The sequence below is a fragment of the Miscanthus floridulus genome, chromosome 14, assembly GCF_019320115.1.
Source record: "Miscanthus floridulus cultivar M001 chromosome 14, ASM1932011v1, whole genome shotgun sequence".
Taxonomy (NCBI): Eukaryota; Viridiplantae; Streptophyta; class Magnoliopsida; order Poales; family Poaceae; genus Miscanthus; species Miscanthus floridulus.
The window spans coordinates 76,591,827-76,619,157 of record NC_089593.1 but is presented as its reverse complement, the minus strand read 5'-3'; the positions used below and the strand labels follow the sequence as shown (position 1 = coordinate 76,619,157).

Below are 27,331 nucleotides of genomic sequence, written 5' to 3'. Positions count from 1 at the left end.
TTAGGCACTCGGCAAAGCGCCTGAATCCAGTAGTGTATGCATGTATACCTGGTCCACGTTCGCACAGCAGAAGTTGGACGGCCATGCAGAATCGAAGCTGCACCCCATGGGGTTGCTCAGACCCACGGCGAAAATCTCTATCTTCCGAGTAGTTGAATTGTCGACGTTCAGCTTGATGATTTTTCCACAATTTGAGGTATTCTTCTTGCAGAGATCTCCCTCCCCACTATGCCCCGCGACGAGGTAGAGGTAGTAATAATAATCATCATTGTCGATTGGCCAGAATAGAATCTGGCCTACATCCTGGTCGTAGGATGTGCGGTGTTGTAGAGGTAACGCCATGCTAAAGACCCTCCTGACTTGAGCTGGATCAGCACGAGTCTCCTTAAGGCACAAGAACGGGGAATAGTTTAGCATAGATATTATTGACACCAAATCAAATCATATATCAACAAGGGCTAGATTGTCTGGGCCACACATTGCCGATGCATGTAGCGGAGCGAGGTCTAAATGGCAAGACAAACCAGGGGTCGGTGAGGTTGATTTGATGCTCATTAGCACAAAACACCCACGGACATTTCCGCGAAGACCCATCTCAAAGACGAACAACGCACTACTACAGAGAGGATTTTCGAATGCATGCATTTTTTTTTAAATTTCAAAGTCGGGCAAGCCATTCGCCTCTAACAAATTGTCACTGTTATTAATCACCATTTACAAAGGCGATCGGCATGCCTACCTCCGTAAAGTGATTAACGAAGGCGAGCAACTTAAGATGCCTGTCTCAGTTAATGTCATTTATAGAGGCCCTCCGGTAATGGTTTCCAGAAAATTTGGTGTTTCTCAAGACTTGAATTCACAACGTTCCACTCAACAATAACATCTGCTTACCATTGCAACACACAATCATTTTTTAGTATATATAGGATGCTATCGTTTTGTATCAACAATTTTCACAATTTGTATTGAATATTTTGGCTACTAGATAAACTCAAATTAAAAAAAGAAAAATTGTCAAGCTCTACAACTTTATTACAGAATGTGTCTCCATCCAAGATTGTTTGAAAAATTCAAATCTTAAAATATATGAATTTAAAACAAATATTTGAGACACTAAAAACTTTGAATAAAAACTTATCAAGAGAAAGCATGTAGATCAGATCAGACACTACAACTTTGGTATTAACTATGTGAACATTCAAGGTTGTTTCAAAATTCTAAATTTTGAATTTCAAAATCTATGAACTTAAAATACATATTTGGGACATAAAAGACTTCAAATAAAAAAAATTCAATTACAATGTTGTAGATTCAAGTGATCACTATAAATTTGGTAAAACCATGCCAACATCTAAGTTTGTTAAAAAAAATTAATTTTTATCAAAATCTATTGACTTTAAACAGTATTTTGGGTTCTAAAAGTTTTAAATCCCAAACGTAAGAAAATTCAAATAAGAAATTTCTCAACTATAAAGTTGTAGGTCTCGTCAAGTGCTAAAATTATGATATAAAGTGTGTCTACATCTGACTTGGTACGGAAAAGTTATAAAATATTTTTTTGATGCAACTATTTCTAGAGACCTGCCTTTTAAGATGTCTGTATATGTAAATTGATTTTAGAGTCAATCCTTTAGAATAGCCACTTCTGTTAATAATAGAGGCGGGCATCTTAAGGTGTTCTTCTCTAAAAATCGATTTACAAAGAAGGGCATTCTAAGGTGACCACCTCTATAAAATGTGCAACAGAGGCAGACACCTTAGGATGCTCGCTTGTATAAATCATTTTTCAGAGACGGCCATATTTTTTGTGTCTTCCAAAACGTTGTCTCCTAAAAATATTTATAGAGGCAGACGCATAAATGTGTCGTCACTTAAAATAATAATCTCCATCTTGTGAAATCATTTTATAGTAGTGGCCGGGTATCCTAGGGTCGGCAAGGCCACTTAGGATGTCCACAAATCCCAGAGAGAAGTGCAGAACAGCTGAGGGTTAGAAGAGCTTGAGGTAGATGAATAAATTGGTTTTTGGCCGATTGGGTAGATAAATCTCTCAATTAGTTGTGATTGTCTCATATAAATGGAGTGGGTGATCTTATCTCAATAAAAAAATTATTCACATGCAATTTACATGTTTCCTACGAGACCGATTGAGTTTCCAAAAAAAATCTCGGACTTACAAAACCGGCCTATGCTGGTTTTAAATTTGGTTGGGGAGCACTCAGCCAAAACCGACCCGGACTGATTTTTCCGAGTTTGTCTAATTTGCTCTAAATTTGATCTTTTTTTATCGCATTTGATTTTCTATAGTCTCTTTAACTCTCCCGATTATATTTATTTGTCAACATATATATAGCTATCTTGATGATGAACTTGATTATCTAACAAAGACACTAGGAAAATCCTTGAATCTTTAGTTAAATCTTACAAGGAGTAAATGGGGGCATGTTATATATTTACCTTGGAATAGTCATCGCCGCTCATTGCAGAGAACTCGGAGACAATGAGCTGATACTGGGATGGTGGCGTAGAGCAATTTCCTGCAGCAGAGGAGCAGCTACCGGCGCAGCTGGGCATGGTGCTGCAATCGCAGGTGCAGGAGACGAAGAAGCGGCCGTTGGTGGCGAACTCCAGGTGGAACGTGATGCCCACCAGCTGGAGCACCCGATCTGTGAGGTCCAGAAACGGGCTGCCGTTGATCTGGAGGGCGCTTCCGGATCCTCTCGCAGGGACCGATGCCAGCCAGATCTCACCCTCCAGGGTAGACAGGAAGATCCGGCTAGCCATCTGGATGTGTGGCCATTCTGCTGTAGGAGCCTGCGGCGATTCCCTCGAAGCACGTAGGTTCTTGCTGTGGGGAACTAGAAACAGTGCTGCTGAGATGTCGAGCAGAGCTGGACGAATGCGGGGAGGAGCACCGGAGAGGGATAGTCGTTGGTCGCGTTGCATTGATCTTAAGCTTCTGCCCGGAAGGAGACGGGATGCATTTCTGCATGAGTGGAAACAAAAGTTAAATTCAACACTTCAAGATTGGCTGGGAAAGACAACTGTCCACAGCCCATGCAAGCTTGGGCCCCTTTTAAAACCAACAACGGGCAATAACTGCAAACTTTCAACTAAAATTTCCGTGTGTTGAGCCTGTTAAACAGATCCATATAGACGTGTTTTTACGTGTCACTAATCTTTTCACATTAGAGACGCAATAGAAGTGACGTGTTTTTCCTGCGTCACTAATGACTATCTAGACGCGTCACTAATGTGCTTTTCTGGCATAGTGATAGTTTTGTTGCTGGCCGGGTTGAGGCGTAGGTGTTGTTAATAGTTTTCTAACAACTGCAGATTAAAGAGCTAGAAAAAGTTTGAACCACTGCAATACTGAATACTACAAGAAAGGTCGGCTACCCTTTACACAATATTTTGCAAGAATTCTGGATTATTTCTCATGTAAACTTGATAAGTGTGAGTTCACATGTAATCATAGTTATTTTATTTTCCTCTCCATTTCATTGCAGAACAAGCTCCAAGGAAGAATTACAATCTAGCATGGGGGACTACCACAGGCTCAAGGAAGGACAAACGTTGACCATGAATTTTGCGCTCCAACACGTTAATTAAAGTAGGCATGCCAATCTTCCAAACGTTATTGTTACTATGTATAAATGTTTTTTTTTGGCATAACATTCATTTGATTTCTTCCTTCTTATCACTACCCCAGATCTGAACATCACTGTCGGTTTAAAACCCCACTTCACTGCCAAATTTTGAACCGACAGTGGCATACCGGCAGTTATGGGGGGTTGACATCACTGTCGGTCCTTGAAAACCGACACTGATCTACAGGAAACAGTGTCGGTTCTTGGCTTCACCCGGCAGTGTCCAGTTGAACAACACTGTCGGTTTATAGTCCCAACCGACAGTGACGGTTGCTTCAAGAGTGTCGGTTCTTGGCTCAAGCCAGCAGTGTTGAGCAAGCCTACACTGTCGGTTCTTGGATCAAATCGGCAGTGTTGTCGTAACCATCAATGTCGGTTAACCGGCAACTAACCGACAGTGTTGTCGTAACCATCACTGCCGGTTAACCGACATTGATGGTTACGACAACATTGCCGGTTTGTTGCTAACCGGCGAAGCATTGCCCACATTACATAAAACCCGCATTCATTGTTTTCCGCCGGCTGTGATAGGTACTTCCCCTCCATTTCGATAACCGTGAATGGGACCGGCTTCCCACCGATATGTCTTCTTCGGACACTGAGCAACATTAAAAGGAGAAACATTAGAAAGCGGTATGTGTGATTAGAAAATAATATGCTATTAGGATCGCTTACTAATTCAGCACTGCGACCGGTGCATCCAGATGATGAAATGGTTTTTTCTTCGAGTCCCACACCTCGATCAGATTTTTGGCAAGATTAACACAAATGAAGACGAAATGTTGCTGCAATCACAGAATCCTAATTATCGAATAATCTTAACAAAAAAAGAAGCATAAAATTAAAAGCCGAGAACACATACTCGCAGTTGTAGGCTAGAAGTATGTGGGTTTTGTTCTTCATCGTGAATTCGTCGAAAACAGCAATGCATCTCTGTTTCAGGTCTTCCACGTCACATCCATAGAGGCCGAGACATGTCCTCTCATTGACTCGCAAGGGGTCCAAGAAGCCTATGTGATCCCATTTGCTTTTTACAATGCAAAATTTTGCTATACACCTACATAAAATCATGGGAAGTTCTCAAAAGTTAACAATTTATGTCTCGAGTGAGTAGTTAATTATAATATCGTGCGTGTAGGGTACTTACATAGTCCACAGCGTCAACATTTGAACATCGAGAGAGCGTTTCTGGTATAGCTGGAACAAGCACTCCCACTCGACATCAAACTTCTCTTCTTTAGGATATTGGAAAACATGTGGCGAACAGATAATAACCTCAAAACCAAAGTCGTCCGTCTCTGTTGCTTGAGCCATGTAATATTCATGTAACTGGCGCATATATGTTGTCAGATTTTTATACTCATGATCGGGAACTAAAAGATTGCCCCTTTCATACTTCATTGCCGGTGTTCCCGTCCCTTGTACATCATAATAGATGTTCGCGGCCTCTTCTATGATTAAATCAGGGTTGTCTTCGACTAACTTCTGTATGTTCCTTAAATCTTTATTGTGTATTTCTTTGTCTCTTGTTGTAGCGTATTTATTCTGTGTTTGCCTTTCGAATTCGGACTTCAACAAAAATGGAGGCAGTGAGGCACAGAGATTGAAGAAACTAAGACAATCTTCCTTCGAGATGTGTGCTGTAAATTTTTCTTTCATCAAGGTGGTAACGCTGCCACTGAATGACCTTTTTCTTTTTTGTTGGTCCACTTTGGGAGCATTAGCGACCGAATCCAAGGACCTTTTCTGCGACTGCGATGATGTCCTTGATCTTGTTTTGGGCTGAGATGGAGGAGGAGGAGGAGGATGATGACGAGAATTATAATTTCCCGGCGCTGATGAAGATGGAGGAGGAGGAGTCTCTTTTCTTGGGGCTGATGAAGATGGAGTCGAACGAGGAGGAATAGAAGGAGACCTCTATCTTCTCGGGGGTGATGGCTCTGGATGAGGAGGGGAGTGATCTCTGTTGGGAGATGGTGAGTGATCATCGTGGGTGGGCGAAGACTCGTAGTCGTCCTCATCATCAGAGGACAATTGGTGGTCAAGCTTAATGAAGCACTTGTGCTAGGCCACTTGAGAGCCCTTGTTATGATCAAGTTTTGGCCTGTCTTCCGCTACGGGGTACTCAATGGGTATCTTGTTATACTTCTTATCAAGTATTCTGTCAATGGTAACGCGAGCGTACCCCAGTGGAATTGGGCGGCCATTAATTGTCCCGTTTCCTGTAGGCCAGGCCTGGCCAAGTGCCACCTTGTCTTTTGTCCATTCCTGATGGATGTACAACTTGACATTGACGGGTTCAGTGATGTCGTCCACCGGATGAGGCACATTCGCCTCTTCTTCGTCGAGCAGGGTCGATTTGCAGCTGCTGCGACCCCTAAACTGTGGGCTAAAGGCAGTAGGAGTAGGGTTTTGTTGTACTACTGACCCCTTAGACAGCAAAATTTGCTCGACTCGTGCTTCAACGGTCGCCTCAATCCGTGCTTCCATTCTGTCTTCTATCTCTTTTAGTCACCTCAAATACTCTGCCTCCTGTTCCGCTCTACCCCTCGAGTGGCTCCGGTAAGTGTTAGATTCTTGGGGGAATGCTAGTTTCCAAGGAACAACACCGGTTCCTCTAGTGCGACCAGGGTGCTCCTTGGTTCCGAGTGCTTGGGTGAGCACGTCTTTCTCCCTATTAGAAGTGAGAGTCCCTTGCCTTACCTCCTCAGTTACCTGGGAGATCCTCTGGATGAGTTCGCTCATGGGTTGATTTGAGGAGCTAAAGCCCCCATCCTCGGTGTGCCGTACATTCCTCCCCATACAATATATTACCGATCTGGGCTCCTAATCGACGGTCTCAACCGGAACACCTTCCTCAGCAAGGCAATCCATCTATTAAAGTTCTGCTTCAACTTCTGGCATCTTTTTGGCGTAGCCACGAGAGCCAAGATGATGAGGATTCGTCGCTTTCTACGAATTCTCCTTATTCTTCCTGCTTAGTTCTAAGTACTCCTCGGATAACTTGTATTTCTTGAAATCCTGCTAGAAGTCCTTCTGGTTGCTAAACTGTCCACCATTGAAATCAAACTACCATTAACGTTCAGAGAGCAATTTCTGTCAAGTATTACGAGTCCCTGCTATGTTTATCCTAGTAACCAAAAATAAAATTACGCTTTTGTTCTTATCAGTATACTGATGAATAGAGCTGAGCAACATGCTACTAAGTAACAATGTACTACTTACTAGCAATGCGTCCAGAAACACAAAGAAACAGACAGCACACACTATGTGGCAAACCTAGGTTCTAGCATTCACAACTGCGTGATCAAACTGTATGACAGCACACACTGCATGATAAAACTGATTCAAGTAAGCAGATGTGGGACATTTCATCAGACACGTAGCGGGCAGTGAGCCACGCACTCACCGTGCGGGTGGGAAAGCAGCTATCCACGCGCTCCTGAAGGCCTCGACGGTGGGACAGACGGCGCGGTGCTCCGGCTTGGCACAGACAGCGCGGTGCTCCGGCGTGGGGCGGTGGACAGTGTGGGGCGGTGCTCCGGCGTGGGGCGGTAGACGGCGTGGGGCGGTGCTCCGGCGCGGGGTGGTGCTCCGGCGACACGGGGGGAGGGTTGGCGCGGGGTTGAAATGAATTTGGATAATTTCAACCCGCGCCTCTTTTATACCAGTAGCTCATCACTGCCAGTTCTGATTGTAAACCGACAGTGATGGGGTACATCACGGCCGGGTCATTCCCCAAACCGGCAGTGATGTGGTGTAGCAGTTAGTTGTTAAGTTAGGTGTTAAGTAGGATAACTTTTTTATTTCTTTCGAACTCCTCCTACTGGCGCAACGGTTAAGACCCTCAACTTAGCCCCCGAGACCCGTGTTCGAGTCCCAGGTGGTCCAAAATTTTTTGTTCTATTTTATAAATTATTAATTTATTTCGGAAAATAGCTCATCACTGCTGGTTTTGCTTGCAAACCGACAGTGATGGGGTACATCACTGCCGGGTCATTCCCCAAACCGGCAGTGATGTTGTGTAGTAGTTAGGTGTTAACTTAGGTGTTAAGTAGGATAACTTTTCATTTTCTTTCGAACTCCTCCTAGTGGCGCAACGGTTAAGACCCCTCAACTTAGCCCCCGAGACCCGTGTTCGAGTCTCAGGCGGCCCAAATTTTTTTGTTCTAAGTGGAGTGTCCCATAGCAAATTTTCCCTTATAATTTTTAAGCGGCCTAAAGGTCAAAAGGAAAAAATAAATAACCCTTGGCACACATCCTATACTAGTGCAGCGGTTAAGTCTCTGAACTCTGCAGCCCGAGACCCGCGCTCGAACCCGAGGGCTGGCACAATTTTTTTTAATTTTTTATATATCACTGCCGGTTTTTAAAATAAACCGACAGTGATAACCAGTATCACTATCAGTTTATTCTCATCAGTGCCGGTTTTTTGAAACCGACAATGATGTTTATATATATTAAAAAAATTCTTTTATATACTGAATAAATAGGAGCATATGTATTTTTATGTCGAAATGGCTTGAAATTTTTTTGGCAAGCTTGTACACCCAAATTAAGACCCCACACAGGATCTTAGGTTTTTCTGATCAGTTTTTTTATTTATTATATTTTTCTGTGTGCTGAATGAGACAAAAGAGGGTGAATTTCATCTTGGACCCAATAGATTTTTTCATCTAGCTCCACAAAATTCTTATCCCTAGGGTACATTAGAGCCTGTGTAAAAGTTGGGCACCATTCTGGATCTTTTCATGGGTAGACTCAGTTCAACCTATAATTAATCGGCGTCGTCGCGCGGAAATTCAATTAAACCATAGAAAGTAGCAAATCATCTTCGAAAAATCCCAAACTTGGTGTTTCCTTCACACGTGACACATGCAAGTCTGAAAGCTCTAGTTTGGTTTTGGTGAATTGATGAAACCCTAAGTGCGAACCTAGTTTATCAAGTGTTCATGAGATAGGTAGCACACTCCAAGTTGCGAAGCAAACAAAGATCATAGCATGATGAAGATGATGCCATGGTGATGATCAAGTGCTTGGACTTGAAAAGAAGAAAGAGAAAAACAAAAAGCTCAAGGCAAAGGTATAAACCATAGGAGCTATTTTGTTTTGGTGATCAAGACACTTAGAGAGTGTGATGACATTTAGGATTGATAGCCGTACTATTAAGAGGAGTGCAACTCGTATTGAAATGCGGTTATCAAAGTGCCACTAGATGCTCTAATTCATTGCATATGCATTTAGGATCTAGTGGAGTGCTAACACCCTTGAAAATGTTTGTGAAAATATGCTAACACATGTGCACAAGGTGATACATTTGGTGGTTGGCACATTTGAGCAAGAGTGGAGAAGTTAGAAGTGAAATGGAGTTGGTCGCAAAGATGCTGGCGTTGGTCAACTGACCGGACGCTGGGTCGCTCAGCGACCAGACGTTGAAGGGCTGCGTCCGGTCATGTTGTCGGTCAGCACAGTAAATAGTCACAGCGTGACCGGACGCTGGTAGGGTCCAGTCGGGCATGACCGGACACGTCCGGTCGGCAAAAGTCGGTTTTGGGAGCTTACTGGAAACGACCGGACACTGGGGTATGAGCGTCCGGTCACTTGTGTCGGAGCGTCCGGTCGCTTCATAGCCATTGAAATCTGGCGGCTCAGGTTTAACTCAGAATGACACGTGGCTTAGATCGGACGACCGGACGCTGGGTCCAGTGTCCGGTCAACATGACTGGAGCGTCCGGTCAGCCCGCATTGTGCCCAGTGAGGGGTACAACGACTCTATTTCATGGGGGCTTCTATTTAAGCCCCATGGCCAGCTCAAGCTCACTCTCTTGCACATTTTCATTGACATAGAAACCTTGTGAGCTTAGCCAAAGCCCTCCCACTCATCTCCATCATTGATTCATCATCTTTGTGAGATTGGGAGTGAATCCAAGTGCATTGCTTGAGTGTTTGCATCTAGAGGCACTTGGTGTTCGTGTTTCGCTGTGGATTTTGCTTGTTACTCTTGGTGGTTGCCGCCACTTAGACGGCTTGGAGCAGCGAGGATCATTGAGCGGAGGGTGGTGATTGTCTCCGGCTCCGATCATAGTGATTGTGAGGGGTTCTTGACCTTTCCCCGGCGGAGAGCCAAAATGTACTCTAGTGGATTGCTTGTGGCTTGTATGTTCCTCATCTTGTGTTGGTTGTGCGGCACCCTATTGAGGGTTTGGCGTGTGAAGCCAATTAGCGCGTGAACCTCCAAGCGAGTGAATCGCTACAACGAGGACTAGCTTGCCGGCAAGCAAGTGAACCTCGGTAAAAATCATTGTGTTCATCATTGATTCCGAGGTGATTGGTCTTCATTGTTATTCATCCTTGTGATTGGTTGGTTCTTTCATCTACACGGCGGTATAACCCTCTTGATCACTCTCTTTACTTTACCGCAAACTAGTTAACAAGCTCTTTAGTGTAGCTAGTTGTGAGAGCTTGCTTGCTTGGTTGGTGTGGCTCTTTAATTAGCCTTTGAGAGCACACTAACATAGGGTAGTGTCATAGCTCTTGTGTGATTCGACACTACCTAAACTAGAATTGTGGTAGATGGCTTGCATTTTGAGTAGGCTAGCGCAACACTTGCTTCGCCTCATAATTGTCTAACTATTTTGTTAAGTGTTGTTGTAGAAATTTTATTAGGCTATTCACCCCCCCCTCTAGCCATTAGGACCTTTCAAGTGGTATCGGAGCCGAGGTCACCGTGATTTGAGGCTTAACAACCTTCGGTGTAAAAATAGCTCAAATCAACAACACCAAGAAGCCACCTCAATTTGATGGCACAAATTATCCATATTGGAAGTCAAAGATGACCACACATATCAAGTCAATCAATAGAAGAGTGTGGAAGGTGGTAGAAACAAAAATTGAGATTGAAGATCCGGAGAATCCCACCGCGGCCGAAGAAGTACTTCTCCAAAACAATGACATTGCTCTAAGTGCTATTCATGATGCAATTGATGAAAGAACATTTGAGCAAGTCAAAAATGTTGAGATGGCTCATGAGGCATGGAAGAAGTTGGAAGAATCATTTGAGGGCACTCAAGTCGTAAAGGGTGCTAAGGCATACATCTTCAAAGAGAAGTTTGCAAGTTTCAAGATGAGGGAGGATGAGAGTGTGCCCGAGATGTTCCATAGGCTTCAAGTGCTTGTCAATGATCTCAAAGCACTTGGAGAAGAGGTGAAGGACAAGGACTTCTCCCATAAGTTCTTGATGTGCTTACCTTCAAGATTTGGCACATTGGTCACCATTCTAGTAAGAAGCGGTTTGGACACCATGACACCAAACCAAATATTGGGAGATATAATGACCGATGATACTTATAGAGATGATGATGAGAAGGAAGAAAAGAAGGAGAAAAAAGATGACAAGAAGGATGACAAGAAGAAGAGCATGGCATTCAAAGCCACATCATCAAAGGGCAAAGCTAAGCAAGAGACATCAAGTGAAGAAGATGAATCTTGGGATGATGATGATGATGATAAGATGGCTCTCTTTGTCAAAAGATTTGGCAAGTTCATGGTGAAGAAGGGCTACCATGCAAGAAGAAAGAAATCTTCATTCAAGAACAAAGAAGAGTCAAGAAGGTGCTTCAAGTGTGGAAGCAAAGATCATCTTGTTGCTCAATGCCCATATAATAGCGACAATGATGATGACAACAAGAAGAACAAGAAGAAGGACAAGAAGGAAAAGAAAGAGAAGAAGGACAAGATGGCATTCAAGAAGAAGAAGGGTGGTTCATGTGTTGTCACTTGGGATAGTGATGCTTCCTCAAGTGATGATGACGATGATAGTGATGATAACAAGACCACCAAGAAGAAGGTTCTTGCAAGCATTGCTATCAATGAGAAGCCTTCTCTCTTCGAATCTTCATCATGCTTCATGGCTAAGGCCACTAAGGTATAATCTTGTGATGATGAAAGTGATGAAGAACATGTTGATGATAATGAACATGAAAATGAAAATGATAGTGATAGTGATGATGATGAACCTACTAAGGATGAATTATTTGACATGCTAGAAGATGCTAAAGAACACTTTGACATTAAGAGAAGGGAATGCAAGAGCTTGAATAAGGAGGTAAAAGCCCTTAAGCAAGCCCTTGATGAGCTCAAAGCAACTCATGAGAAGCTAGAGAAAGCCCATGAGAAGCTTGGCAAAGTTCACAAAAAGCTTGAAAAAGCTCATTCTTCTTCGCTTAAAGAGCAAAATAAAAAGAAGCATGTTGAAACTTGCAATGTAGGTTTAACTTGTGACTTAATTAATGAATCATTTTATAAGCCTATCATTTTTTATCTCACTAACCCTTCTTGTAGCATTTCTACTTCCACCTCATCTAGTAGTGATGGTTTCACATATGATGCCTCACTAATGGTTGAGCATGAGACCCTCAAGAAGGAGGTTAATGAGCTCAGTCACACCTTGGCTAAGGCCTGTGGTGGTGAGGACCGCTTGCTTATGTGCTTGGGTAGCCAAAGAGCTTCTCTCTATAAAGAGGGATTGGGCTATACCCCCAAGAAAGGCAAGATGGCCTTTGCTCCTCACAAGACTAGTTTTGTGAAGAACAAAGATCAGTTTTGCACTAGTTGCAAGCAAGTTGGTCATAAAGAGCAAGAATGCAAAAACAAGAGCAAAAATGCTAATGTATCCTCCATTAAGCTTGATTCATGCTATATGCTTACTAAGGGTACAAATGGTGTGAAGGCTAAGTTCATTGGTAAACCATGGATGGGCTCAAAGAAGAAAGCCATTTGGGTACCAAAGAGCCTAGTGACTAACCTTCAAGGACCCAAGCAAGTTTGGGTACCTAAAAAGAATTGATATTCTTTTGTAGGTTAATTACAAAGCCAGAGGAAGGCATTGGGTTCTTGATAGTGGGTGCACTCAACATATGACCGGTGATGCAAGAATGTTCAACTCAATCAACACCAATGGCAATGATGGTTATGATAGTATCACATTTGGTGATAATGGCAAAGGCAAGGTCAAAGGGCTTGGTAAGATTGCTATATCCAATGACATGAGCATATCAAATGTGTTGCTAGTAGAAAGCTTGAACTTCAATTTGCTATCCGTGGCTCAATTGTGTGATCTTGGATTCAAATGCATATTTGGAGTAGATGATGTAGAGATCATAAGTGTAGATGGCTCTAACTTGATCTTCAAAGGTTTTAGATATGAAAATCTATACTTGGTTGATTTCAATGCTAGTGAAGCTAAATTATCTACATGCTTGTTCACTAAGTCTAGCATGGGTTGGTTATGGCATAGAAGGCTTGGTCATGTTGGAATGAAACAATTGAATAGATTGGTTAAGCATGACTTGGTTAGAGGCTTGAAAGATGTTGTGTTTGAAAAGGATAAGCTTTGTAGCTCTTGTCAAGCCGGCAAACAAGTTGGAAACACCCATCCTAAGAAAAGCATGATGAGCACTAGTAAAGCATTTAAGTTATTGCACATGGATTTGTTTGGGCCAACACAATACACTAGTATCGGTGGTAATAAATATGGCTTTGTGATAGTGGATGACTACACTAGATACACATGGGTATTCTTTCTTGTGGACAAAAGTGATATGTTTGCAACATTCAAATCATTTGTCAAAGGCATTCAGAATGAATTTGAAACAACCATCAAGAAAGTTAGAAGTGATAATGGTAGTGAGTTCAAGAACACTAGAATTGATGAGTTGTGTGATGAATTTGGAATTAGACATCAATTCTCGACCAAGTACACTCCACAATCAAATGGCCTTGTTGAGAGGAAGAATAGAACACTCATTGATATGGCAAGGTCTATGCTTAGTGAGTACAATGTGAGTCAATCCTTTTGGGCCGAAGCTATCAACACGGCTTGCTATTATAGCAACTGTCTCTATTGTCACCGATTGAAAGAAAAGACACCATATGAGCTCTTGAATGGTAGAAAGGCCAACATTGCATATTTTCGGGTCTTTGGTTGCAAATGCTATATCTTGAAGAAAGGCACAAGATTAGGCAAGTTTGATAAGAAATGTGATGAAGGATTCCTACTTGGCTATTCCACCACAAGAAAAGCATATAGAGTTTGGAATTTGGATAATGGTACTCTTGAGGAAGTTCATGATGTTGAATTTGATGAAACCAAGGGTTCATAAGTAGAGAATGAGAACTTAGAAGATGTTAGAGGCATTCAACTTTCAAATGCCATGAAGAACATGGATGTTGGTGAATTGAGGCCTAGGCAAGTGAATGATGATGAAGATGATCAAGTGCAAGTGCTCTCTAACTCAAATGTGCAAGATGATACAAATCAAGTTAGTGCAAGTGGATCTCATGACAATGAACAAGATCAAGTGGCTAGTACATCATCTCAACCCAATGATCAAGCAAGTGCAAGCAATCAAGTTCCAATCCTCCAACCAACCAATGTTGCAAGAGATCATCCATTGGACACTATCATTGGTGATATTTCTAGAGGTGTACAAACAAGATCAAGATTGGCATCATTTTGTAAGCACTTCTCATTTGTATCATCCATTGAACCAAAGAAGATAGATGAAGCATTGAAGGATGTTGATTGGGTAAATGCTATGCATGAAGAGTTGAATAACTTCACAAGAAATCAAATATGGGAGATGGTAGAAAGACCAAAGGGACACAATGTGATTGGAACCAAATGGGTCTTTAGAAACAAGCAAGATCAAGATGGGATAGTAGTAAGGAACAAAGCAAGATTGGTAGCACAAGGCTATACTCAAGTTGAAGGTCTTGACTTTGGAGAAACATATGCCCCAGTTGCTAGATTGGAAGCAATTAGAATCTTGCTAGCCTATGCTTGTGCCCATAACATCAAGCTCTATCAAATGGATGTTAAGAGTGCATTTCTCAATGGCTACATCAATGAGGAAGTATATGTAGAGCAACCTCCCAGTTTTGAAGATGATAAGAAGCCCAACCATGTGTACAAGTTGAAGAAGGCATTGTATGGCTTGAAGCAAGCACCTAGAGCATGGTACGAGAGATTGAGGGACTTCCTACTCTCTAAAGGGTTCACCATGGGTAAGGTTGACACCACTCTTTTCATCAAGAAGATTGGAAAAGATCTATTTGTATTGCAAATCTATGTTGATGACATCATATTTGGATCAACCAATCAAGACTTTTGTGATGAGTTTGGAAAGATGATGGCTAATGAGTTTGAGATGTCCATGATTGGAGAATTGAGTTAGTTCCTTGGTCTTCAAATCAAGCAATTAAAGAATGGTACATTTGTGAGTCAAGGCAAGTACATCAAGGACATGATCAAGAAGTTTGGCATGATTGATAGCAAAGTCATTAGCACACCAATGGGAACCAATGGCAACTTGGATAGTGATGCAAGTGGAAATATGGTGGATCAAAAATTGTATCGGTCTATGATTGGAAGCCTACTCTATGTGACCGCATCAAGGCCGAATGTCATGTTTAGTGTATGCATGTGTGCAAGATTTCAAGCCTCACCAAGAGAAAGTCATTTGAAGGCTACAAAGAGGATATTGAGGTACTTGAAGCATACACCAAATGTTGGTTTGTGGTATCCCGTAGGAGCAAAGTTTGAGCTAGTTGGTTACTCTGACTCGGATTATGTGGGATGTAAGGTTGAAAGGAAGAGCACCTTGGGCACATGTCAATTGTTGGGAAGATCACTTGTTTCATGGTCATCAAAGAAGCAAAATAGTGTTGCATTATCAACTGCCGAAGCCAAATACATATCCGCCGGTAGTTGTTGTGCACAGATACTTTGGATGAAGGCCACTTTGTGTGACATTGGAATCAAGTTCTTGAAAGTGCCATTGCTATGTGACAATGAGAGTGCAATTAAGTTAACCAACAATCCGGTTCAACATGCAAGAACTAAGCACATAGATGTCCGCCACCATTTCATAAGAGATCACCAACAAAAAGGGGACATTTGCATTGAGAGTGTAGGCACCGAAGATCAACTTGCCGATATATTCACCAAGCCATTGGATGAGAAAAGGTTTTGCAAGCTAAGGAATGAGTTGAACATATTGGATTTCTCAAATATGTGTTGATGCACCCCCCATTTACATGACATGCCTCTCCTTCAAGCAATCCAAGGTAAAAGTTGATTGGCATGGCTTACATCTTTGCTAAGGACATGATTAGTGCATCTAGTCACATTTTCAATTTTATTAGGACCTTTCAAGTGGTTCTATTTTATTAGGCTCATTCATGAAAATTAAATGATTTTGATGTTTATATGATATCACTATTGCTTCTATGCTTGATTTGATCTAGTGATAGCATATGACATGTTTATGGGCTTGTAAACCTATGAGCTCTAAGTATTTAACTCAACATGGTACAAGATAACCCTTATTTGGAGGTGTGAAGAAGCTCGTCCTTGGATCAAACCGAGTTAAATATCTTTGGCAAATGATCTAGATTATACCAAATTTGGGAAAATGATCCTCACCCCATTGATTGACATTGATAATCTCGACCCTACAAGTAATACTATCTATATTTAGAACCTTTGTGGTCATTGATGACAAAGGGGGAGAGAAACAAAGATAGTAGTAAAAATAGTGAAAAAGAAAAGGGATAACTTGATATATGACATAGGGGGAGAAAAGTGAAAAAGGAAAGGGATCAAATTAAAATTTTGAGCACACAAGTAGGGGGAGCAAGCTCATGAACTTGTATGGTGCATTTGAATGTGCATTTCATATGTTTGTTTGCATGGCATAAGTTCTAAATTTAAAAATATCCATGCTTGTGTGATGTATGCTAGTTGTTAGATTGAATGATGAAATGAAATCACTAGATAACTTTCATTTCCAAATATTTCTAAGTGGTATTGAGCTAACCATGGTGCTAAGGATGGTATATTGGTGCACTCCTATTGGTATCACGCTTCAAAGGTCCATCTTTTATACCTTAGCATCATGTGGTAGACATTGACTCCTATATTTCCTATCTAAGCATATGTGCAAGCTACAATCCAAACTCTTAGCACATATGTAGGGGGAGCAATTGCTACCATTTGGGGTTCATGAAACTTGTCCATATCCTTTTACACATGGTAAATATGCTTGGGCAAGCAACATGGATTCAATTGAATTTTAATTCATATCTTTGTGAAAGAGTTGTCATCAATTACCAAAAAGGGGGAGATTGAAAGCTCTAGTTTGGTTTTGGTGAATTGATGAAACCCTAAGTGCTAACCTAGTTTATCAAGTGTTCATGAGATAGGTAGCACACTCCAAGTTGCGAAGCAAACAAAGATCATAGCTTGATGAAGATGATGCCATGGTGATGATCAAGTGCTTGGACTTGGAAAGAAGAAAGAGAAAAACAAAAAGCTCAAGGCAAAGGTATAAACCATAGGAGCTATTTTGTTTTGGTGATCAAGACACTTAGAGAGTGTGATCACATTTAGGATTGATAGCCATACTATTAAGAGGAGTGAAACTCGTATTGAAATGCGGTTATCAAAGTGCCACTAGATGCTCTAATTCATTGCATATGCATTTAGGATCTAGTGGAGTGCTAACACCCTTGAAAACATTTGTGAAAATATGCTAACACATGTGCACAAGGTGATACACTTGGTGGTTGGCACATTTGAGCAACGGTGGAGAAGTTAGAAGTGAAATGGAGTTGGTCGCAAAGATGCTGGCATCGGTCAACTGACCGGACGCTGGGTCGCTCAGCGACCGGACGCTGAAGGGCTGTGTCAGGTCGTGTTGTCGGTCAGCATATTAAATAGTCACAGTGTGACCGGACGCTAGCAGGGTCCAGTCGGGCATGACCGGACGCGTCCGGTCGGCAGAAGTCGGTTTTGGGAGCTTACTAGAAACGACCGGACACTGGGGTCTGAGCGTCCGGTCACTTGTGCAGGAGCGTCCGGTCGCTTCATAGCCGTTGAAATCTGGCGGCTCAGGTTTAACTCAGAATGACACGTGGCTTACATCGGGCGACCGGATGCTGGGTCTAGTGTCCGATCAACTTGACCGGAGCGTCCGATCAGCCCGCGTTGTGCCCAGTGAAGGGGTACAATGGCTCTATTTCGTGGGGGCTTCTATTTAAGCCCCATGGCCGGCTCAAGCTCACTCTTTTGCACATTTTCATTGACATAGAAACCTTGTGAGTTTAGCCAAAGCCCTCCCACTCATCTCCATCATTGATTTATCATCTTTGTGAGATTGGGAGTGAATCCAAGTGCATTGCTTGAGTGTTTGCATCTAGAGGCACTTGGTGTTTGTGTTTCGCTGCGGATTTTGCTTGTTACTCTTGGTGGTTGCCGCCACTTAGATGGCTTGGAGCAGCGAGGATCGTTGAGCGGAGGGTGGTGATTGTCTCCGGCTCCGATCGTGGTGATTGTGAGGGGTTCTTGACCTTTCCCCGGCAGAGAGCCAAAAGGTACTCTAGTGGATTGCTCGTGGCTTGTGTGATCCTCATCTTGTGTTGGTTGTGTGGCACCCTATTGAGGGTTTGGCGTGTGAAGCCAATTAGCGCGTGAACCTCCAAGTGAGTGAATCGCCACAATGAGGACTAGCTTGCCGGCAAGCAAGTGAACCTCGGTAAAAATCATTGTGTTCATCATTGATTCTGAGGTGATTGGTCTTCATTGTTATTCGTCCTTGTGATTGGTTGGTTCTTTCATCTACACGGCGGTATAACCCTCTTGATCACTCTCTTTACTTTACCGCAAACTAGTTAACAAGCTCTTTAGTGTAGCTAGTTGTGAGAGCTTGCTTGCTTGGTTGGTGTGGCTCTTTAGTTAGCCTTTGAGAGCACACTAACATAGGGTAGTGTCATAGCTCTTGTGTGATTCGACACTACCTAAACTAGAATTGTGGTAGGTGGCTTGCATTTTGAGTAGGCTAGCGCAAAACTTGCTTCGCCTCATAATTGTCTAACTATTTTGTTAAGTGTTGTTGTAGAAATTTTATTAGGCTATTCACCCCCCCTCTAGCCATTAGGACCTTTCAAAGTCTAAGAAAAAGTTTGAGACGAATACGACACCGGAATGCCTATGAACCACCAAAACCTTGATAACCTATGTGTATAGTCATGGTTCGATTAAAATGCACATGTACCTCTGTGAAGCATGTATACCCCGCCTATGTCGAAATTGCTTGAATTTTTTTTGACAAGCATGTACACCAAAATTAAGACCCCACACAGGATCTAAGGTTTTTCTGATCTTTTTTATTATATTTTTCTCTGTGCTGAATGAGACAAACGAGGGTGAATTTCATCTTGGACCCAATAGATTTTTTCATCCACCTTCACAAAATTCTTATCCCTAGGGCACATTAGAGCCTGTGTAAAAGTTTGGCACCATTCCGGATCTTTTCGTGTGTAGACTCAGTTCAACCTATAATTAATCGGTGTCATCGCGCGGAAATTCAATTAAACCTCAGAAAGTAGCAAACCATCTCCGGAAAATCCCAAACTTGGTGTTTCCTTCACACGTGGCACGTGCAAGCCTAAGGAAAAGTTTGAGAATAATCCGACACCGGAATGCCTATGAACCACAGAAACCTTGATAACATATGTGTATAGTCATGGTTCGATGAAAGGGCACAGGTACCTCTGTGAAGCATGTATACTCCGCCTATGTCGAAATGGCTTGAATTTTTTTGACAAGCATGTACACCCAAATTAAGACCCCACACAGGATCTGAGGTTTTTCTGATCTTTTTTTATTTATTATATTTTTCTCTGTGCCGAATGAGACAAACAATGGTGAATTTTATCTTGGACCCAATAGATTTTTTCATCCACCTCCACAAAATTCTTATCCCTAGGGCACATTAGAGCCTGTGTAAAAGTTTGGCACCATTTCGAATCTTTTCGTGGGTAGAGTCAGTTCAACAAATAATTAAACGGTGTCGTCGCGCGGCAATTCAATTAAACCTCAGAAAGTAGCAAACCATCTCCGGAAAATCCTAAACTTGGTGTTTCCTTCACACGTGGCACGTGCAAGTCTGAGAATAATTTTGAGACCAATACGACACCGGAATGTATATTTCTAGGTGCCCAACAAATGTTACACGAATTACATGCATGACAATAATTAAACACACAAAGCCGTACATATTAAAATTAGAACCCAATTAAACTACGACCTTGAAAACCTAGCTAAATAAACATTAATTACTATCGGAATCACTGCTGGAATCGATCGGGCCATGCACACTAACATGCCTCTGTAGCCATATATGGTAATTGATGTAACGGATTATGTATCCGCTTGTATCGATGAAGTCCAATGCCCATATGAGTGCACTCTCTCGTGCCTCACAATACCGAAAGAATGGTCGGCCATAGATGTAACCTACTGAACGATCACTGCCCCTATTAGTAATCCTTATGCAGTACTGGCGTCCTTCTATAGTAAGATGACCGAGATTTCCATTGCAGAAGTCCCAATCATACCCGAGTTGCTCCGTAGCTTGGTCTAGAACAGCCCACAAGCCACATGTAGCATAGGTAAGGTCCTGGAGCGCAATCTGTATGCGGAGAAAAAGAAAAAAATTAGAGAATGTTATTACAATAATAAACAATAAATAACCACGACTCAGGTATAAGTGACCATTTTACCACATCCGCATGGTTGTAGCTCACAGACCATTCGCTTGCTTGCGGGACGAGCATATCACCAGCATTCAAAGCAAGTGCCTTGAAATGCGAGAAATCAGGCACATCATAGCAAATATGTCGAAGTGCCACTAAACAGATGCGCATGGCACTTAATTGGGCACTTATCACGTCCCGTGGATATGGTTCCGATGATTTGAACCCCTCATAGGGATGGAAAAACTGAGTTCACACGTCCATAGCCGACCACTTGCATTAGATGCCGTGTTCTCGACGATGTCCGAGATAAAGAACCAGCTAAGTGCTGTTCGCGGCCAATCTATTGGGGATATAGTCTGCGACATATATGCATACAATAATGATATTAAACTAATTACACTTATTTGTTAGCATAAAAAAACAAAAGATATTGGAAAATATTTCATACAATAGCTGTTACAGGGAACCGTGGAATGGCCACATTAGGAGCGAATGACTCATCGCCAGAGTGGAAACCTAGTTCTTGTGGTGGGGGAGGTCCGTTGTTCATACCACCTGATCGATAAAATGCAAAAAAAATATGAACATAAAATATATGCACAAAAAATTCTTCCAAGTAAAATGTGGCAACATAATTAAATATAGATCGAATGCAAGGAATAAGAATATATATAAATGTAGAATGCAAAGAAACATGAATATAAATATAGATCAAATGAATATAGATAGAATATTGGAGAAGACAACATATCAATACCATTGAAAATACAGGAGCTATGACCAAATCACGTAGAGAGAGAGTGGATGTCTTGAGAAGTGAGAGTGAAACATGAGAAATGAGACTGAAAGAGTTCGTGTGTGAGTGGGATAGATGTATGTGGCCTGCAGTTTGTTTTATATAGGGGGGCATGGACATCACTGCCGGTTTTTAAATAGAATCGACAGTGAAAGTTACTATCACTGTCGGTTTTTAAATAGAACCAACAGTGAAGGTGACTATCACTGCCGGTTTCTAAATAGAACCAACAATGAAGGTGCATATATGTAAAGGACATATTTATTTAGATACTACAGCGGGAAAGTTTTAACAACAACGATATATTTATTTAGATAGTAATAAAATACATAAAAAATTACAAAAAAATTATAAATAAGTTACATATACGATAACAAAGACTTTACACTAAAATTCCATATACGATAACAAAGACCTATTTGCGCGGCCTTAACCGCTGAGTTAGGATAGGGAGTTCGGTTAGAATGGTTTTATTTTTTCCTTTTATCCCATCGTAATGCACTACTAAATAATAAATGCAAAATCAAAAAAGTTTGACCCGCCTAGGATTCGAGCACGGGTCACAGAGTACAGAGTGCGCGGCCTTAACCGCTGAGCTAGGATAGGGAGTTTGGTTAGTTTGCTTTTCTTTATTTATTTATTAATAGAAATAATGCAGTTAGTTTATATTCTAAAATAACACAAAAATTTGTGTCTTGATTATTTAATTCTATGATAATTAATTAATGGTCTATAATTATTAAATAATAGTGTTTTGTGAACATCATCTTAATATTTGATTACATAGTCAATAATTAAATTGTAGAGATGCGCATAAAATATAAATTAAATATTCAGTGTGAATTACTGATACAACGTCTGCATTAATGATTATATAGTTAACAACAATCTAACTATCTTTAGGTGCATCAACAATGAGGGCCTCATTGTGATCAATTCGTACGTAAGCAGGTTTGTCACCCTCTTGAAGAATAGGTAGGGGTACGTTCGCCCCGAATGGATGCATTTTCTGATAGCCCATGTAGTCTTCTTCGTCTGTCACTCCATCGACACCGACAATCTTCCTTTTCCCTTCTAGGACTACTTTTAGCCTTCCTTTTGTCTTGTTGTCCCTTGCATAGAAGACTTGCACAACATCTCTTGCAAGGACGAAGGGGTCATCTCTGTATGCGGTCTTAGTGAGATCAACGGTAGTGAACCCTTCGCTGTTAGTGTTGATTTCCTCGTGCCAGACCCACTGGCAGCGAAAAAGAGTTGCCTTCAACAGACCGTAGGCTAGCTCCCATATCTCCTCTATGAAACCATAGTATGTTGCCTGCATGTTGCTGTTTTCGTCGCGAGCATCAAAACGAACACCACAATTTTGGTATGTGCTCTTTCCATCTTACTTTTGTGTGTAAAATATGAATCCATTGATCTCATACCCTTGGTACTTAAGATATGTACTCGAAGGTCCCTTGGCTAAGGCATCCAGTTCATTACCCAACTTTATTCCAAGCAAGCGACATCGCAACCAGCTAACAAATTCCTCCTTATGTTTTTTTATCCAGTCAAGCCTGTGACCTGCTCGGATACAGAGTTTGCAACGATTCCCTATGCTCGTCAATGTATGGCATCACACCCTCGGCTTGCTGGAGAACGGCGAATTGTGCCTGTCTGAAATAAATAGGGTCCTCTACTGTAACAGATTTTTCCCGATCGTTCCTTTGCCACGTAGTCTTCCCTCGTGACGAGATTCTAGAACTCTGACCCTTTTGATGTCCAGATAATATGTGCAGAACCCAATGGCCTCCTCCGTTGACCATCCTTCAACCATGCCCCCTTCTGGCCTGAATCTGTTCCTAACATACCTCCTGAAAAACTTTCATCAATCTTTCGAAAGGGAACATCTGATGCAGGTACATTGGGCCAAGGGCTCTAATTTGGTCAACAAGATGAATGAGCAGATGCAATGAGATATCAAAGTAAAGTCGGCGAGAAATGCATCTCAAGCCTAACGAGAGTTTCGGCTATGTCCCACTGCAGCTGCTCTAGCGTGGACACATCAATGACCTTTTTTGAGATCGCGTTGAAGAACGAGCAAAACTTTATGATTGGGGCGCGGACCTTTGGAGGGAGGATACCACGTGGGGCAACAGGGAGTAGCTGAGTCATAATGATATGATAGTCATGGGCCTTCATAGGGCCATAGTTGAACTTGAGTTCTCTCATGTTCACTAGCCTCTTCGGGTTCGCACAGTAGCCTGTCGGGACTTTGAGTTCATTGAAGAAAGAAATAAGCGCACGCTTTTCTTTCTTCTTCAATGTCCATGATGCAATCGGAAGTTTGAACTGGCCATTCTCTAGCTCCACGGGATGCAGCTCCTTCCTGATTCCCAAGTGTTGCATGTCTAGGCGTGTGACTAGTGAATCCTTCGATGTCCCCCGGTGTCCATCAAGGTGTTAAGAGTGTTAGCGCACATATTTTTAGTGATGTGCATGGGATCAAAACAGTGGCGTACACTCAGAAATGGCCAGTAAGGTAGTTTCCAGAAAACCAATTTTTTCTTCCAAACGCTCCCATCAGGCGCTGCTATTGCATTGTCCCCCTTGCCAAGGACAACCTCCAGTTTGTTGAGTTCTCGAAGTATCGCAGGCTCGTCTCGATATTTTGGAGCTAAGTGTTTCTCAATACTACCGTTGAAATCTTTTCTGTTCATGTAGTAAGGGTGATCCTTAGGTAGGAACCTACAGTGTCCCATATAAACTATCTTTGAGTTATTTGGCATATTTACCGCATCGGTGTCGTCCAAGCACTCGACACATCTAGTATAGCCTTTTGTCTTCTCTCCGGACAACGAACCTCGACCTAACATGTCGGTGATTGTAGCGATAAGTACTCCCTTGATCATGACATGTTCATTTTTGTACTCGTCCCAAACATCCGGCACACCCTTTTTAAACATCTCCACTAGTTCATCGATCACTGGTTCCAGAAACACATCGATGTCATTCCCAGGTTGCCTTGGCCCTTGGATCAGTAGTGGCATCTGGATGTATGACCGCTTCATACAGACCCAAGGTGGAAGGTTGTATATACAGAGCGTCACTGGTCAGGTGCTATGATTGCTTCTAACCTGGTCGAAAGGATACATCCCATCTATGCTCAAAGCAAACCAAAGGTGCCTTACCTCTCCATCGATGTCCTTATAGAATATAGTATTGATAGTCCTCCAGTCATGCCTATCGGCATGGTGCCTCATCATTGTATCTTTCTTACGCTCGCTTCGCCATGTCAGCGCAACAGTTTAGCTGACTTTGCACATGCAAACAGTCTATGCACCCGGGGAGCTATAGGGAAATACCAAACGACCTTTATGGGACCTCATCTGGTCTTGGTACCCTCATCTGACGGCCCTTCCTTGTACTGTGGAGCTTCACACTTGGGGCACTTGTTCAAGTCTTTGTATTTTCTCCACAGTACAATATGCAATCATTGGAACACGCGTGGATTTTTTCAACCTCGAGGCCGATGGGGCAGATTATTTGCTTGGCCAAGTATGTCTTTTCTGGCAACTTATTTTTTTCTGGGAGCATTTTCCTTATTATACCTAACAACTGATCGAAGCCTTTATCGCTCAATCCGTTTGTCGATTTAAACTCTAACAGCATGATGTCGGCTTCCAGTTTGCTCATTGGACAATTCCTATACAATGGTGTTTTGCCATCTTGTCTCATTTTCTCTAGCTTTCTTAATTGTTTTTCACTAAGACATCCGGTCTCTACATTACGTAGCAGCTGAGAAATGCCATCGTTATCCTCGGTGTCGTCAGCTAGCGTGTTCCTAAACACATTATTAACTGTGGTCATAGGTTCCGTGTTGACACCGGGTTCCTCGTCAGCATCGTGGATGGCTACGTCAGGTATGTCCACATCATTATCGTTTTCCTACAGAACATTCACACCAACGTCGCCATGCATAGCCCATATCATATAGTTTGGCATGAACCCCCTGGTAATCTAGTGCGATTGTATAGACTCAATTTGACGAAAGTTCCTATGATTCTTGTAATCTTTGCATGGGCAGAAGACAGGGTTTCCATTCCTAGCATGGGCTTTGCATCGGTGATAAACTGACTGGCGCCATGCATGTACCGCTTGTCCGTTCGGGACAGATGCATCCACTCTCGATCCATCTTTGCACAAAAAAAAATACTGAGACAGTAATTACAAAGAATTAATAAGAAATCGAGCTTCATGAACAACAATTGTAGCTCGAAAGTACCATTTTTGAAAAACATTATTGTACACTAATTATTTGAAAATTAAAATTGGTAGCCCCGACCCTGTAAATTAAAAATCGTAGTAAAAAACAATTATTGCACAATATTGAAGAACAACTATTCTACTCTACTTCTAAGAACTAATTATAGCATCACATACTAACAATGATGATCTTGACCACCATGGAATAATTAGCTAGGAATTTAAATGTGTTCATAGACACCAACCTTTTGGATATTGGATTCACCATAATTTGAGCCTTACACAAATGTTCAATTAGAAAAGTGCTCTCTAGAATGGAGAAAGAACTAGAACGAAATCAAGCAATGTTGCCATCAAAACGAAGCTAATTAAGCAACAAAATCAAAGGAGTTGATGTTTGTTACTAACCTTAAAGCAAAAAGATCAAGCCATTCTTCAAAATCCAAGCACTAGCTTCATGGTGAAGAGCAGCCGCAACAATGGAGGGAAGGGTCCAAACGCGCGCCTCTGTTCTCGGGAAGGAAGAGATGAGGAAGGAGAGGACGGCTGCAGCCTTTTTCTGTTGTAAGCTTATCACCGTCGGTTCTTGGCTAAAACCGACAGTGATAGAGCCCAATCACTATCGGCTCTTGACTTAAACCGGCAGTGATGAGTGCCCGCCAAAACACTGCCGGTTCAAAACACAAACCGACAGTGATGTGGTCCTTCACTGTCGGTTTTAGCTCAGCCCCAATCATTTTTTCATTTTCAAGCTCATAACCGGTAGTGAAGGTATATCACTGCCGGTTCTCATAAATACGACAATGATGATGCCGGCAGTAATGTGTAAATCTGACGTAGTGTATTACGGGTTCACGTACGTACGTCGTCGTCATACTCTACAGCACTGACGTTGCCAGTTTTGCCAGCGGCCGGCTATCGGACAGATCATGAGATCAACGTGCGTGTGACCGTGCGGATCGGAGGCTGGGCTTGCATCGGTCATCGGTCGATCGGATGGGAGGGGCTGTGGCGGCCCACGGTGGGAAGATCAACGGCGCTAGATGGTGTCAACGACACCGGCCGGGGCAGCTCTGGACCCTGCAGGTTAGCTGTATGCGGTGATGAGTCCGGGCTGCGGATCAGGCCGGGGTGACCCGGATGCACGCACCTGGACGTGGAAGTCAGTTGTTCGCTTGCGGCTGGAGGTACCGATTCCGGCGACCCAGCGCAAAAGCGAACCGACGGGGATTTGGATCTTAATCTGTTGGCCGTTATCTGGTCGGAGGTTTGGCAGTGGTCGTACCGGTAGCGGACAAGAATTAGGGTTTGGGCTGTTGAGCTTGAAATGATATGAACAAGCAAGAAAGCCAACCGAAAGAAGGGGGAAAAGAATGCTTGAAAAAGCACATGAATGAAACAGAAAAAAGAAGCAGAAAATTAACAAGGAAATAAAAGCGCATAAACTAACGACGGCGGCGATATTGACGAGCAACCTCTTTTGCAATACCTCGCACAGAGGATGTGCTTGACTATGGCGGCGCAGGAAGCATCGGCAATGCTCATCGCCTCGAACTCCTGCTTCAGCACCGCGTTCTCCTCGGCATGGCAGCAGCTACTTCCGCTTACCATGTCACAGAAGGTGAGGGAAGATTTCCCGAGCACCACCGGCACTACTACAGGATGGCCTTGTTGTTCCGGGCGGTAATAACTTTTAGTCCCGGTTACTGCGCCGGGACAACGATCCCAGGACTAAAGGTGGAACCTTCAGTCCTGGGTCATCGAGCCGGGACTAAAGAGGGACCTTTAGTCCCGGTTGATGTTACCAACCGGGACTAAAGGTTCATTTTCTTTTTCTTTTTTTTGTTTAATTTGTTTTCAGTTCAGTTACATATATTTGTTTAATATATAATATATTTTTATGTACGGATTCTACGCTGCTAATATAAATACACGCACGCATATAATTACATCTAATTCTCATCTCGAGCATTATTATATTTGAATAAAGTATGAAACTATATATATTATAGATATATATATGTATATATACAACACTTTC

General features: G+C 42.3%; 1 protein-coding gene across 1 annotated transcript; it reads right to left on the bottom strand.

Moving 5' to 3' along the window:
• On the bottom strand, nucleotides 1–26,901 carry LOC136503795 (HIPL1 protein-like). Its single transcript, XM_066498761.1, has 3 exons — nucleotides 26,780–26,901; nucleotides 2,458–2,986; nucleotides 1–384 (listed from the first exon to the last, which is right to left on the bottom strand). The coding sequence occupies exons 1-3, from the start codon at nucleotides 26,899–26,901 to the stop codon at nucleotides 1–3; spliced, it is 1,035 nt and encodes a 344-aa protein (XP_066354858.1).
• Between the last annotated feature and the right edge of the window lie 430 nt (nucleotides 26,902–27,331).

Coding starts and splice junctions, on each gene's coding strand:
- LOC136503795 (XM_066498761.1), bottom strand. CDS start 26,901: ATGGTAAGCGGAAGTAGCTGCTGCCATGCCGAGGAGAACGCGGTGCTG. Junction 2,987..26,779: donor AAGCACATCCTCTGTGCGAG/GTATTGCAAAAG, acceptor CCACTCATGCAG/AAATGCATCCCGTCTCCTTC. Junction 385..2,457: donor GCGGCGATGACTATTCCAAG/GTAAATATATAA, acceptor TTGTGCCTTAAG/GAGACTCGTGCTGATCCAGC.